A 15019-nucleotide genomic window follows, 5' to 3' on the forward strand; every position below is an offset into this window, starting at 1 on the left:
TAATGAGTTTGTAGCTGTGGTAACCAGTGACTACCACGCTTCCGTCCTGTCTTCTGTTCCGCCTATTCTGTGTGACGTCATTAAACTAACGCCTTCTCGTTTCCCCCTGTACTGTTACTGTACGGTTAGTTAGTGTAACGAAGAGGTGTAGCCAGCAGCGAATAGCAGCTACAAACTGTTTGCTACGGTCCAGACATTTTATATCAAATTTCGGGAAGAAAGAAGCGAAGGTGGAGAGATGGCGAAAACCTATGATTACCTTTTTAAATTGCTTCTCATCGGGGACAGCGGTGTCGGCAAGACATGTCTCCTCTTCAGATTCAGCGAAGATGCGTTCAACACTACCTTCATATCAACAATAGGTCCGTTTCTCTTTCTACACTTGAGTGGGTTTTTTGAACAACGGCATGCTGCTGAAAATGCTACATTACATATCTACTGTATGCTGTTGACAGACAGTGGGACGAATTCGCGACAGGAAACGGGCCTAGAAGCGTCATCTTGTGCCAATTCAGATATAGTAAATGGTTTTATTACATTGAATTATCTCTTGTGTTTTATACTGTAGGCCTGGTTGTATCACCCTGCTAACTCTGTATTTGTAAGCTAAGCTGTCATCTATTTTCATGGGCTCATATTTGTGACCTGTTGGCTGTCAGACAGCTTGATTGTCAGCTGTAAAGGGGGGCTCATGAATGGCACTGACAGTATTCCTGACCAGGGCTTCGTTTTATCAGACAAAGAACATAACATTATACAGGTAACTGCCAAAATAATGGAAACACTTGAGTAAATGAGGGATACAAAGTATATTGAAACACAGGTGTGGTTCCTGAGTTAATTAAGCAATTAACTATCCATCATGCGTTGGGTTATGTATGAAAATGCTGGGCAGGCCATTATTTTGGCTACCATGGATACGCCCCGGTCCACAGGGCAGGAGTGGTCACTGAATGGTTATATGAGGATGAAAACGATGTAAAACCATAGGCCTTGGCCGTCTCAGTCACCAGATCTCAACCCAATTGAACACTTATGATTCTGGAGCGGTGACTGAGACCAGCGTTTTCCACCATCATCAACAAAACACCAAACGATGGAATTTCTCGTGGAAGAATGGTGTCTCATCCCTCCAATAGAATGGTGCCTCATCCCTCCAATAGAATGGTGCCTCATCCATCCCTCCAATAGAATGGTGTCATCCCTCCAATAGAATGGTGCCTCATCCCTCCAATAGAATGGTGCCTCATCCCTCCATCCAATAGAATGGTGTCTCATCCCTCCAATAGAATGGTGCCTCATCCCTCCAATAGAATGGTGCCTCATCCCTCCAATAGAATGGTGCCTCATCCTCCAATCTCATCCTCCAATAGAATGGTGCCCTCATCCCTCCAATAGAATGGTGTCTCATCCCTCCAATAGAATGGTGTCTCATCCCTCCAATAGAATGGTGTCATCCCTCCATCCATCCTCCAATAGAATGGTGCCTCATCCCTCCAATAGAATGGTGCCTCATCCCTCCAATAGAATGGTGCCTCATCCCTCCAATAGAATGGTGCCTCATCCCTCCAATAGAATGGTGTCTCATCCTCCAATAGAATGGTGTCTCATCCCTCCAATAGAATGGTGCATCCTCCATCCTCATCCCTCCAATAGAATGGTGTCTCATCCCTCCAATAGAATGGTGTCTCATCCCTCCAATAGAATGGTGCCTCTCATCCCTCCAATAGAATGAATGGTGTCTCATCCATCCTCCAATAGAATGGTGCCTCATCCCTCCAATAGAATGGTGCCTCATCCCTCCAATAGAATGGTGCCTCATCCCTCCAATAGAATGGTGCCTCATCCCTCCAATAGAATGGTGCCTCTCATCCTCCAATAGAATGGTGCCTCATCCCTCCAATAGAATGGTGCCTCATCCCTCCAATAGAATGGTGCCTCATCCCCAATCCAATAGAATGGTGTCTCCCTCCATCCTCTCCCTCCAATAGAATGGTGCCTCATCCTCCAATCCTCATCCCTCCAATAGAATGGTGCCTCATCCCTCCAATAGAATGGTGCCATCCTCCATCCATCCCTCCAATAGAATGGTGCCTCATCCCTCCAATAGAATGGTGTCTCCCTCCAATAGAATGGTGTCCTCCAATAGAATGGTGACTCCTCCAATAGAATGGTGTCTCATCCCTCCAATAGAATGGTGTCTCATCCCTCCAATAGAATGGTGCCTCCTCCATCTCATCCCTCCAATAGAATGGTGCTCATCCCTCCATCCCTCCAATAGAATGGTGCCTCATCCCTCCAATAGAATGGTGACTCATCCTCCAATAGAATGGTGACTCATCCCTCCAATAGAATGGTGACTCATCCCTCCAATAGAATGGTGTCTCATCCCTGCAATAGAATGGTGTCTCATCCCTCCAATAGAATGGTGCCTCATCCCTCCAATAGAATGGTGTATCATCCCTCCAATAGAGAGTTCCAGATACTTGTAGAATCTATGACGAGCTGCATTGAAGCTGTTCTGACTGGTGGGGACCCAACACCCCTATAAACACACTTTATGTTGGTGTTTCCTTTATTTTGGCAGTTACCTGGAGTTATTGTCTGTGCTTCATGTCCATGTTGTTAGACGTGTCTGTGTTCTGGGGTGTAAATGGAACCTATAAAACTAGAGGTGACGTATGTATGTTTACCTCAGGAGTAGTTTGACTAGGTGGATTTACCAGATGTATTTCTCCATAGAGAGACAGATCACTATGGCAATGTTGGGGGGCGGAGGGGGGGGGCTTTCTTGTGTTATTAGAAATCTTCTTTTGACATGACTGACTTTCAGTTTGAGTGTGAAATTAGGAAACCCCCTTCACTGCTCCTTGACTTTCAGTTACCTTTTGGGTGGATGGAGTTTTCATCGTATATGTACTTGAATCTCAAAGATGATCAATTGGAAAAGCACCCAGGTTCTGTTTATGACACACAGATTCAGAGAGAGCACACATTTTATACTTTTCCCCCTTCGTAAATAAACTGAGTGTACATGGGACACAGACACAGACACACACACACACACACACACACACACACACACACACACACACACACACACACACACACACAGACACACAGACAGACAGACAGACAGACAGACAGACAGACAGACACACACACACACACACATGCTGCTTGCTAATAAGCGAGTACCACTTTCTCCCGATTTTGCCCATATCTGGCGAGAACTCGGGAAGCGTCTTACCGTTCGGCCCCACGCAAAAAGCGAGCTATTCTCTGGCACAAGTGGAGACACTTCAGACTGAGGAGTAGGTTTCACACATCCCCATGTGCAACACACACACACACACACACACACACACACACACACACACACACACACACACACACACACACACACACACACACACACACACACACACACACACACACACACACACACACCCCTGTAAGTGTGGAACAACACACGTTCGACATCACTTTCTACTCTGTCTTGAAAACGAAGTCACCGTTACTCCCAAACAACTGATCCTCATCGGTCGTCGTCGTTCATCAAAACGTTAGTCTGTATTGTTTGTGAACTAGGCCAACAGAAAGAAAAAAAATCAGCAGTAGTTTGGTCTCACTCTCGTCGTTAATGAAGTGAATGCTACCAGCTCTGAGGTCATTCCTGTGAGTAGAATAGAATAGCAGGAAGGTGTTCATTACTTCAGACTGGGGAGTTCGTCCCAAATCACTCCCTATTCCCTTTATAGTGCACTGCCTCTGACTGGAGTACCATGTGGCTCTGGTCAAAAGTAGTGCACTGTGTAGGCCATTTGGGACGCAAGCCTGGGTTCTGCTCTAAGGCTCACCCTGGGACTCTGTTGAATAGAAACAACATGGAGCTCTGAGACTCTGTTGGATAGAAACAACAACATGGAGCTCTGAGACTCTGTTGAATAGAAACAACAACAACATGGAGCTCTGAGACTCTGTTGAATAGAAACAACAACATGGAGCTCTGAGACTCTGTTGAATAGAAACAACAACATGGAGCTCTGAGACTCTGTTGAATAGAAACAACAACAACATGGAGCTCTGAGACTCTGTTGAATAGAAACAACAACATGGAGCTCTGAGACTCTGTTGAATAGAAACAACAGCTTTTTAACTGTTGTTAGATCCCAAATGAGTATTTAGCGAGGCTGAATCTGTTTAAGATTGCTTGAATATTTTAAAGTTTTGTAGAGTCAGAGATGTATTATTCAGCTTTTCTCACCAATCCCTACTGTCTGTCACAGACTAATATAGAAAGTTGCACTACCCTCAGAATACACTATATACTGTATATAAACGTATGTGGACACCCCTTCAAATGAGTGGACTGGTCTATTTTAGCCACACTCAGAATACACTATATACTGTATATAAACGTATGTGGACACCCTTCAAACGAGTGGACTGGACACCTCTATATACTGAATAGCCACACCAACGTGGAGCTGAGACACCTCTGTCAAATCGCGAGCTCGTTATTTCCAGTGAAGGGAAATCAACACTACAGCGGACAATGACATTCTAGATGTTTCTGTGCTTCCACTTTGTGGCAACAGTTTAGGGAAGGCCCTTTCCTGTTTCACAGGACAACATGACCCCATGCACAAAGCGAGGTATACAGTGAGGTATTCGAAAATGGTTTGTCGAAATCGGTGTTGGAAGAACTTGAATGGCCTGCACAGGGCTCTGAACTCAACCTCAACATCACCTTTGAGATGAATTGGAACGCCAACATGGAGACAGACCTAATCGCCCAATATCAGTGCCCCGATCTCTGTAATGCTCAAGTCATGGCTGAATGGAATAAAAGTCCCCAGCAATGTTCCAACATCTAGAGGAAAGCCACACCCAGAAGAGTGGAGGCTGTTATAGAAAATCAGCAATGTTCCAACATCTAGTGGAAAGCCTTCCCAGAAGAGTGGAGGTTGTTATAGCAGCAATGTTCCAACATCTAGTGGAAAGCCTTCCCAGAAGAGTGGAGGCTGTTATAGCAGCAATGTTCCAACATCTAGTAGAAATCCTTCCAAGAAGAGTGGAGGCTGTTATAGCAGCAATGTTCCTACATCTAGTGGAAAGCTTTCCCAGAAGAGTGGAGGCTGTTATAGCAGCAATGTTCCAACATCTAGTGGAAAGCTTTCCCAGAAGAGTGGAGGCTGTTATAGCAGCAATGTTCCAACATCTAGTGGAAAGCTTTCCCAGAAGAGTGGAGGCTGTTATAGCAGCAATGTTCCAACATCTAGTGGAAAGCATTCCCAGAAGAGTGGAGGCTGTTATAGCAGCAAAGGTGGGACCAACTCCATATTAATGCCAATGATTTTGGAATGAGATGTTGGACGAGCAGCTGTCCTCATACTGCTGGTCATATAGTGTATAGTGTTTAGTCTGTCAACAGAGTTGAACTGTCCCCCTACTCCCCTCTAAGCCAATTCAAGAGAGAAAGTTGAGAAGTTACAAGCGTCTTATTTGATTCGGGCTACTGAGTGACAGAAATAGATGGCTAGAATCCACTGCTAGGACTAGGTTAATCTGTGGCTGTGTTTGAATTAACAGCCCTGTGGGCCCTGGTCAAAAGTAGTGTACTGTATAGGGAATAGGATGCCAGAGTCCTATAGGCCCTGGTCAAAAGTAGTGCACTATTTAGGGAATAGGGTGCCAGAGTCCTAAAGGTCCTGGTCAAAAGTAGTGCACTATTTAGGGAATAGGGTGCCAGAGTCCTATAGGTCCTGGTCAAAAGTAGTGCACTATTTAGGGAATTAGGGTGCCATTTCAGACAAGACCTGTGTTTTTCACCACCACAGTTCCCAACATAACAACCTCTTCAGCCTGTAACTCTGCCACCACTCTCAGACCTCCTGTCTGTCTGTCTGTCTGTCTGTCTGTCTGTCTGTCTGTCTGTCTGTCTGTCTGTCTGTCTGTTCGTCTGTCAAAGTGTCTGTCTGTCTGTCTGTCTGTCTGTCTGTCTGTCTGTCTGTCTGTCTGTCTGTCAAGTCTGTCTGTCTGTCTGTCTGTCTGTCTGTCCTTCTGTCTGTCTGTTCAGTCTGTCTAGTCTGGCTGTCCAGTCTGTCTGTCTCAACAGTCTGTCTGGTCAAAAGTAATTCTGTCTGTCTGTCTGTCAGTCTGTCTGTCTGTCAAAAGTCTGTCTGTTTAGTCTGTCTGTCTGTCTGTCTGTCTGTCTGTCTGTCTGTCTGTCTGTCTGTCTGTCTGTCTGTCTGTCTGTCTGTCTGTCTGTCTGTCTGTCTGTCTGTCTGTCTGTCTGTCTGTCTGTCTGTCTGTCTGTCTGCGTTCCTTCAGCCTGTCACTCTTCCACCACTCTCAGACCGCCTGTCTGTCTGTCTGCATCTCTTCAGCCTGTCACTCTTCCACCACTCTCAGCCCTCCTGTCTGTTTGCGTTCCAAATGGCACCCTATTCCCTATATAGTGCACTACTTTAGACCAGGGCCTATAGGACTCTGGTTAAATGTAGTGCACTAGGGAATAGGGGTCCGTTTGCCCTCCTGTGTTTCCTGTGCGTCACGGAGGACAAGGTCGTTAAATGTTTCAGTCTGGTTGGTGGGAGCGTCGCGAGGAGAATCTTCCTGAGTGAAACAGGAAGTGAGAAGTGTATATATTTTTTTTTTATCTCCGAACAGGAAGACACTCGCTCAGAGAGCAGAGAAGAAGAAAGTATAGGCCAGCTCTACTCTATTGTACAGACACAGCAGCAGTAGTCTAGTTTAACATCAGGTGACCTGGTCTATTGAATTCCTGCTGTCTGAAGTGGACACCGTGACATAGGTGACATGATGTTGTGTGTGAAGCAGCACTCTTCTCTCTCTCTCTCTCTCTCTCTCTCTCTCTCTCTCTCCCTCTCTCTCTCTCTCTCCCTCTCTGATGTTATGTTATGTACAGTATGAATGCTGGGAACTGTATAACTAAGATGGTGAATATCTAATGAGAGCCCCTACTGTACAGTACTGTATTAGTGTTGGGAATTTAAAGGGTGACTGTGAAATGAGTAACTCAGCCTGTATACAATGACCTGTAGTAACAGACACAGCACTGTCATAACCCTCCTCTGTCTCGTGAGCCATCAGCTGACCAGCTGTTGTATTCAGGGTCGGGCGCAATTGTGTGTGTGTGTGTGTGTGTGTGTATGTACAGACTCTGTGTGTGTGTGTATCTTCCGTCCGTGTGTCACTCACATCTCTTCCTGTGTCTGAGGCCTGAGCAGAGAGGTCAGTGAACTCAGGGTGGGTCCCGCTGCAGGCTTCCCTGCTTCACCACCACTAACCAGCCCCCGCTGGCCAGCCCCTGGTTCCTCTTCCTGGACACAAGTGACTGGCTGGGAGGGGAAGGGCCCTGTTGGAGCCAGCACAGAGAGGGGGGGGGGGATGTCTCCTCTCTCTCTCTCTGACGTACTGACTGACTGCCAGTAACCCCACGCAGTACAGAGCCAGTAACCCCACACAGCCAGTAACAGAGCCCAGTAACCCCACGCAGTACAGAGCCAGTAACCCCACGCAGTACAGAGCCAGAGCCAGTAACCCCACGAGCAGTACAGAGCCAGTAACCCCACAGCAGTACAGAGCCAGTAACCCCACGCACAGAGCCAGTACAGAGCCAGTAACCCCACGCAGTACAGAGCCAGTAACCCCACGCAGTACAGAGCCAGTAACCCCACGCAGTACAGAGCCAGTAACCCCACGCAGTACAGAGCCAGTAACCCCACGCAGTACAGAGCCAGTAACCCCACGCAGTACAGAGCCAGTAACCCCACGCAGTACAGAGCCAGTAACCCACGCAGTACAGAGCCAGTAACCCCACGCAGTACAGAGCCAGTAACCCCACGCAGTACAGAGCCAGTAACCAGTACAGAGCCAGTAACCCACGCAGTACAGAGCCAGTAACCCCACGCAGTACAGAGCCAGTAACCCCACGCAGTACAGAGCCAGTAACCCCACGTAACAGAGAGCCAGTAACCCCACGCAGTACAGAGCCAGTAACCCAGTACAGAGCGCAGTACAGAGCCAGTAACCCCACGCAGTACAGAGCCATAACGGCAGCTCTTTCCATTCCTCTGCAGGCCCACCAGCTCCGTCACCAACCAGCCTCCTTCAAAAGAACACAAGTTGAATCACAGCCATTGGAATTCACCCCACTGTCAAGTGAATTCACCAACAAAAGATCATTCTTTCATTGTCGTGACTTTTCTGTCAGTACTTCTGGGGAGGATAGTTACTTCAGTTTTTGTTCTGTTTCAGACATTTTTAATTGCTGTAAACATGTTTGAAGAAGATTTCTTGAAGATAGTTAAGAAAAAGGCCCTATATTGTATTTAGAGGATTAGCTTGGAAAGGAAACAAAGCTGCCGCGTCGTCCTGAAGGTCTTGGATTAGAGGGTTTTCCCCTGTAGAGACAGGAAGTCTGTGTGTTTTCCCCTGTAGAGACAGGAAGTCTGTGTGTTTTCCCCTGTAGAGACAGGAAGTCTGTGTGTTTTCCCCTGTAGAGACAGGAAGTCTGTGTGTTTTCCCCTGTAGAGACAGGAAGTCTGTGTGTTTTCCCCTGTAGAGACAGGAAGTCTGTGTGTTTTCCCCCTGTAGAGACAGGAAGTCTGTGTGTGTTTTTTCCCCCTGTAGAGATAGGAAGTCTGTGTGTTTTCCCCCTGTAGAGACAGGAAGTCTGTGTGTTTTCCCCTGTAGAGACAGGAAGTCTGTGTGTTTTCCCCCTGTAGAGACAGGAAGTCTGTGTGTTTTCCCCCTGTAGAGACAGGAAGTCTGTGTGATTTCCCCCCTGTAGAGACAGAAAGGGAAGTCTGTGTGTTTTCCCCTGTAGAGACAGGAAGGGAAGTCTGTGTGTTTTCCCCCTGTAGAGGCAGAAAGGGAAGTCTGTGTGTTTTCCCCTGTAGAGACAGGAAGGAAGTCTGTGTGTTTCCCCTGTAGAGACAGGAAGGAAGTCTGTGTGTTTTCCCCCTGTAGAGACAGGAAGGAAGTCTGTGTGTTTTTCCCTGTAGAGACAGGAAGGGAAGTCTGTGTGTTTTCCCCTGTAGAGACAGGAAGTGAAGTCTGTGTGTTTTCCCCTGTAGAGACAGGAAGGGAAGTCTGTGTGTTTTCCCCTGTAGAGACAGGAAGGGAAGTCTGTGTGTTTTTCCCCTGTAGAGACAGGAAGGGAAGTCTGTGTGTTTTCCCCTGTAGAGACAGGAAGGGAAGTCTGTGTGTTTTCCCCCTGTAGAGACAGGAAGGGAAGTCTGTGTGTTTTCCCCTGTAGAGACAGGAAGGGAAGTCTGTGTGTTTTCCCTGTAGAGACAGGAAGGGAAGTCTGTGTGTTTTCCCTGTAGAGACAGGAAGGGAAGTCTGTGTGTTTACAGCCCTGCTAGAGCTATGGCCATCGGGCGTTCAGCATTGCTCAACCGTTGAGCAAATTTCCCCTGAAATCAATGAAAGATCTTCACTGTGTTGTGTCACGTCCAATGGAAGCTTCCAAGCTCAATAATGTGAGGTTCAATTCTCGATGGCTGACGCCCGTTCATTCTGTCTTATGTATTGAAATGATGAGCAATAAAGGAAGTGGATTTTGGTTGCAGGTCGCCCCACTAGACACCACTGGTTATATCCTCCACTAGACACCACTGGTTATATCCTCCACTAGACACCACTGGTTATATCCTCCACTAGACACCACTGGTTATGTCCTCCACTAGACACCACTGGTTATATCCTCCACTAGACACCACTGGTTATGTCCTCCACTAGACACCACTGGTTATATCCTCCACTAGACACCACTGGTTCAATTCTCCACTAGACACCACTGGTTCATTCTCCACTTGGTTATATCCTCCACTAGACACCACTGGTTATGTCCTCCACTAGACACCACTGGTTATGTCCTCCACTAGACACCACTGGTTATATCCTCCACTAGACACCACTGGTTATTTCCACTAGACACCACTGGTTATGTCCTCTACTAGACACCACTGGTTATGTCCTCCACTAGACACCACTGGTTATGTCCTCCACTAGACACCACTGGTTATATCCTCCACTAGACACCACTGGTTATATCCTCCACTAGACACCACTGGTGGTTATGTCCTCCACTAGACACCACTGGTTATGTCCTCCACTAGACACCACTGGTTATGTCCTCCACTAGACACCACTGGTTATATCCTCCACTAGACACCACTGGTTATGTCCTCCACTAGACACCACTGGTTATATCCTCCACTAGACACCACTGGTTATATCCTCCACTAGACACCACTGGTTATATCCTCCACTAGACACCACTGGTTATATCCTCCACTAGACACCACTGACCACTGATTATGTCCTCCACTAGACACCACTGGTTATATCCTCCACTAGACACCACTGGTTATATCCTCCACTAGACACCACTGGTTATGTCCTCCACTAGACACCACTGGTTATATCCTCCACTAGACACCACTGTTATATCCTCCACTAGACACCACTGGTTATGTCCTCCACTGCACCACTCCTTACTGACACCACTGGTTATGTCCTCCACTAGACACCACTGGTTATATCCTCCACTAGACACCACTGGTTATATCCTCCACTAGACACCACTGGTTATGTCCTCCACTAGACACCACTGGTCCTGTCCTCCACTAGACACCACTGGTTATATCCTCCACTAGACACCACTGGTTATGGCCTCCACTAGACACCACTGGTTATGTCCTCCACTAGACACCACTGGTTATGTCCTCCACTAGACACCACTGGTTATGTCCTCTACTAGACACCACTGGTTATATCTCCACTAGACACCACTGGTTATATCCTCTACTAGACACCACTGCTTATATCCTCCACTAGACACCACTGGTTATATCCTCCACTAGACACCACTGGTTATCCCTCCACTAGACACCACTGGTTATGTCCTCCACTAGACACCACTGGTTATATCCTCCACTAGACACCACTGGTTATATCCTCCACTAGACACCACTGGTTATATCCTCCACTAGACACCACTGTCCTCCACTAGAGACCACTGATTATGTCCTCCACTAGACACCACTGGTTATATCCTCCACTAGACACCACTGGTTATGTCCTCCACTAGACACCACTGGTTATATCCTCCACTAGACACCACTGGTTATGTCCTCCACTAGACACCACTGGTTATGTCCTCCACTAGACACCACTGGTTATGTCCTCCACTAGACACCACTGGTTATATCCTCCACTAGACACCACTGTCCTCCACTAGACACCACTGGTTATGTCCTCCACTAGACACCACTGTCCTCCACTAGACACCACTGGTTATGTCCTCCACTAGACACCACTGGTTATGTCCTCCACTAGACACCACTGGTTATATCCTCTCTAGACACCACTGGTTATGTCCTCCACTCACCACTGGTTATATCCTCCACTAGACACCACTGGTTATATCCTCCACTAGACACCACTGGTTATATCCTCCACTAGACACCACTGTCCTCCACTAGAGACCACTGATTATGTCCTCCACTAGACACCACTGGTTATATCCTCCACTAGACACCACTGGTTATATCCTCCACTAGACACCACTGGTTATATCCTCCACTAGACACCACTGGTTATATCCTCCACTCACCACTGGTTATATCCTCCACTAGACACCACTGTCCTCCACTAGAGACCACTGATTATGTCCTCCACTAGACACCACTGGTTATATCCTCCACTAGACACCACTGGTTATATCCTCTCCACTAGACACCACTGGTTATGTCCTCCACTAGACACCACTGGTTATATCCTCCCAGACACCACTGGTTATGTCCTCCACTAGACACCACTGGTTATGTCCTCCACTAGACACCACTGGTTATGTCCTCCACTAGACACCACTGGTTATATCCTCCACTAGACACCACTGTCCTCCACTAGACACCACTGGTTATGTCCTCCACTAGACACCACTGTCCTCCACTAGACACCACTGGTTATGTCCTCACTAGACACCACTGGTTATGTCCTCCACTAGACACCACTGGTTATATCCTCCACTAGACACCACTGGTTATGTCCTCCACTAGACACCACTGGTTATGTCCTCCACTAGACACCACTGGTTATATCCTCCACTAACACCACTGGTTATGGCCTCCACTAGACACCACTGGTTATGTTCTACTAGACACCACTGGTTATGCCCTCCACTAGACACCACTGGTTTGTCTCTCTACTAGACACCACTGGTTATATCCTCCACTAGACACCACTGGTTATATCCTCCACTAGAACCACTGTTTCCCACTGCACACCACTGGTTATGTCCTGCTGGACACCACTGGTTTATATCCTCCACTAGACACCACTGGTTATGTCCTCCACTAGACACCACTGGTTATATCCTCCACTAGACACCACTGGTTATGTCCTCCACTAGACACCACTGGTTATGTCCTCCACTCACCACTGGTTATATCCTCCACTAGACACCACTGGTTATATCCTCCACTAGACACCACTGGTTATATCCTCCACTAGACACCACTGGTTATATCCTCCACTAGACACCACTGGTTATATCCTCCACTAGACACCACTGTTATGTCCTCCACTAGACACCACTGGTTATGTCCTCCACTAGACACCACTGGTTATATCCTCCACTAGACACCACTGGTTATATCCTCCACTAGACACCACTGGTTATGTCCTCCACTAGACACCACTGGTTATATCCTCCACTAGACACCACTGGTTATGTCCTCCACTAGACACCACTGGTTATGGCCTCCACTAGACACCTGGTTATGGCCTCCTGGATGAATATGGTGCAGTACATTAGAGGGACTAGAATACAGATGCTTTCCCTTCTGCTCCTCTTCTGTCCTCCCCTCTTCCCATTTCCTCGTGGTCTGTAACAGTGTTAATAGGAATGCTGACCTTCAGTCCTCATGGTCTGTAACAGTGTTAATAGGAATGCTTACCTCCAGTCCTCATGGTCTGTAACAGTGTTAATAGGAATGCTGACCTCCAGTCCTCATGGTCTGTAACAGTGTTAATAGGAATGTTTACCTCCAGTCCTCATGGTCTGTAACAGTGTTAATAGGAATGTTTACCTTCAGTCCTCATGGTCTGTAACAGTGTTAATAGGAATGCTGACCTTCAGTCCTCATGGTCTGTAACAGTGTTAATAGGAATGCTTACCTCCAGTCCTCATGGTCTGTAACAGTGTTAATAGGAATGCTGACCTTCAGTCCTCATGGTCTGTAACAGTGTTAATAGGAATGCTGACCTCCAGTCCTCATGGTCTGTAACAGTGTTAATAGGAATGTTTACCTTCAGTCCTCATGGTCTGTAACAGTGTTAATAGGAATGCTGACCTTCAGTCCTCATGGTCTGTAACAGTGTTAATAGGAATGCTGACCTCCAGTCCTCATGGTCTGTAACAGTGTTAATAGGAATGTTTACCTTCAGTCCTCATGGTCTGTAACAGTGTTAATAGGAATGCTGACCTTCAGTCCTCATGGTCTGTAACAGTGTTAATAGGAATGCTGACCTTCAGTCCTCATGGTCTGTAACAGTGTTAATAGGAATGCTTACCTCCAGTCCTCATGGTCTGTAACAGTGTTAATAGGAATGCTGACCTTCAGTCCTCACCTGTAACAGTGTTAATAGGAATGCTGACCTTCAGTCTCATGGTCTGTAACAGTGTTAATAGGAATGCTGACCTTCAGTCCTCATGGTCTGTAACAGTGTTAATAGGAATGTTTACCTTCAGTCCTCATGGTCTGTAACAGTGTTAATAGGAATGTTTACCTTCAGTCCTCATGGTCTGTAACAGTGTTAATAGGAATGCTGACCTTCAGTCCTCATGGTCTGTAACAGTGTTAATAGGAATGTTTACCTTCAGTCCTCATGGTCTGTAACAGTGTTAATAGGAATGTTTACCTTCAGTCCTCATGGTCTGTAACAGTGTTAATAGGAATGCTGACCTTCAGTCCTCATGGTCTGTAACAGTGTTAATAGGAATGCTGACCTTCAGTTCTAATGGTCTGTAACAGTGTTAATAGGAATGTTTACCTTCAGTCCTCATGGTCTGTAACAGTGTTAATAGGAATGCTGACCTTCGGTCCTCATGGTCTGTAACAGTGTTAATAGGAATGCTGACCTTCAGTTCTAATGGTCTGTAACAGTGTTAATAGGAATGCTTACCTCCACTCCTCATGGTCTGTAACAGTGTTAATAGGAATGCTGACCTTCAGTCCTCGGGGTCTGTAACAGTGTTAATAGGAATGCTGACCTTCAGTCCTCGTGGTCTGTAACAGTGTTAATAGGAATGCTGACCTTCAGTCCTCATGGTCTGTAACAGTGTTAATAGGAATGCTGACCTTCAGTCCTCATGGTCTGTAACAGTGTTAATAGGAATGCTGACCTTCAGTCCTCATGGTCTGTAACAGTGTTAATAGGTGGCTTGATGGTCCGTCATGTGAAATTCAATACCAGTGATGCCAGGGACTAAATCTAGCCCCAGTTAGCCCCCAGTTAGCCACCAGCTAGCGCCCAGTTAGCTCCCCAGTTAGCCCCCAGCTAGCTCCCAGTTAGCCCCAGTTATCTCCTAGTTATCTCCCAGCTAGCTCCCAGTTAGCCCCCAGCTAGCCCCCAGCTAGCCCCTACCCACTGGCTCAGATGTAGTTTAACACTTTAGAAATGTTTTCCTCACTTTTTCTCTGATTTCAGGTATTGACTTCAAAATCAGGACGATAGAGTTGGACGGGAAGAAGATCAAGCTCCAGATATGGTGAGTTTGCCTGGCTACCCAGACTCCTAGCTCCAGATAATAGTGAGTTTGCCTGGTTACCCAGACTCCTAGCTCCAGATAATAGTGAGTTTGCCTGGTTACCCAGACTCCTAGCTCCATATATGGTGAGTTTGCCTGGTTACCCAGACTCCTAGCTCCAGATATGGTGAGTTTGCCTGGCTACCCAGACTCCTAGCTCCAGATATA

General features: G+C 46.9%; 1 protein-coding gene across 1 annotated transcript in view; it reads left to right on the top strand.

Annotated features, from left to right (window-relative positions):
* The first annotated feature begins 99 nt into the window (after positions 1 to 99).
* Positions 100 to 15019, top strand: part of LOC115127130 (ras-related protein Rab-8B) — a 27795-nt gene continuing 12875 nt past the window's right edge. The window contains exons 1-2 of the mRNA XM_065012490.1: positions 100 to 362; positions 14752 to 14812. Of these exons, the coding sequence (XP_064868562.1) occupies positions 239 to 362; positions 14752 to 14812 (185 nt within the window). The 5' untranslated portion in view covers positions 100 to 238. The remainder of the gene's footprint in view (positions 363 to 14751; positions 14813 to 15019) is intronic.

Source organism: Oncorhynchus nerka, linkage group LG27, assembly GCF_034236695.1.
Source record: "Oncorhynchus nerka isolate Pitt River linkage group LG27, Oner_Uvic_2.0, whole genome shotgun sequence".
NCBI classification, from domain to species: Eukaryota; Metazoa; Chordata; class Actinopteri; order Salmoniformes; family Salmonidae; genus Oncorhynchus; species Oncorhynchus nerka.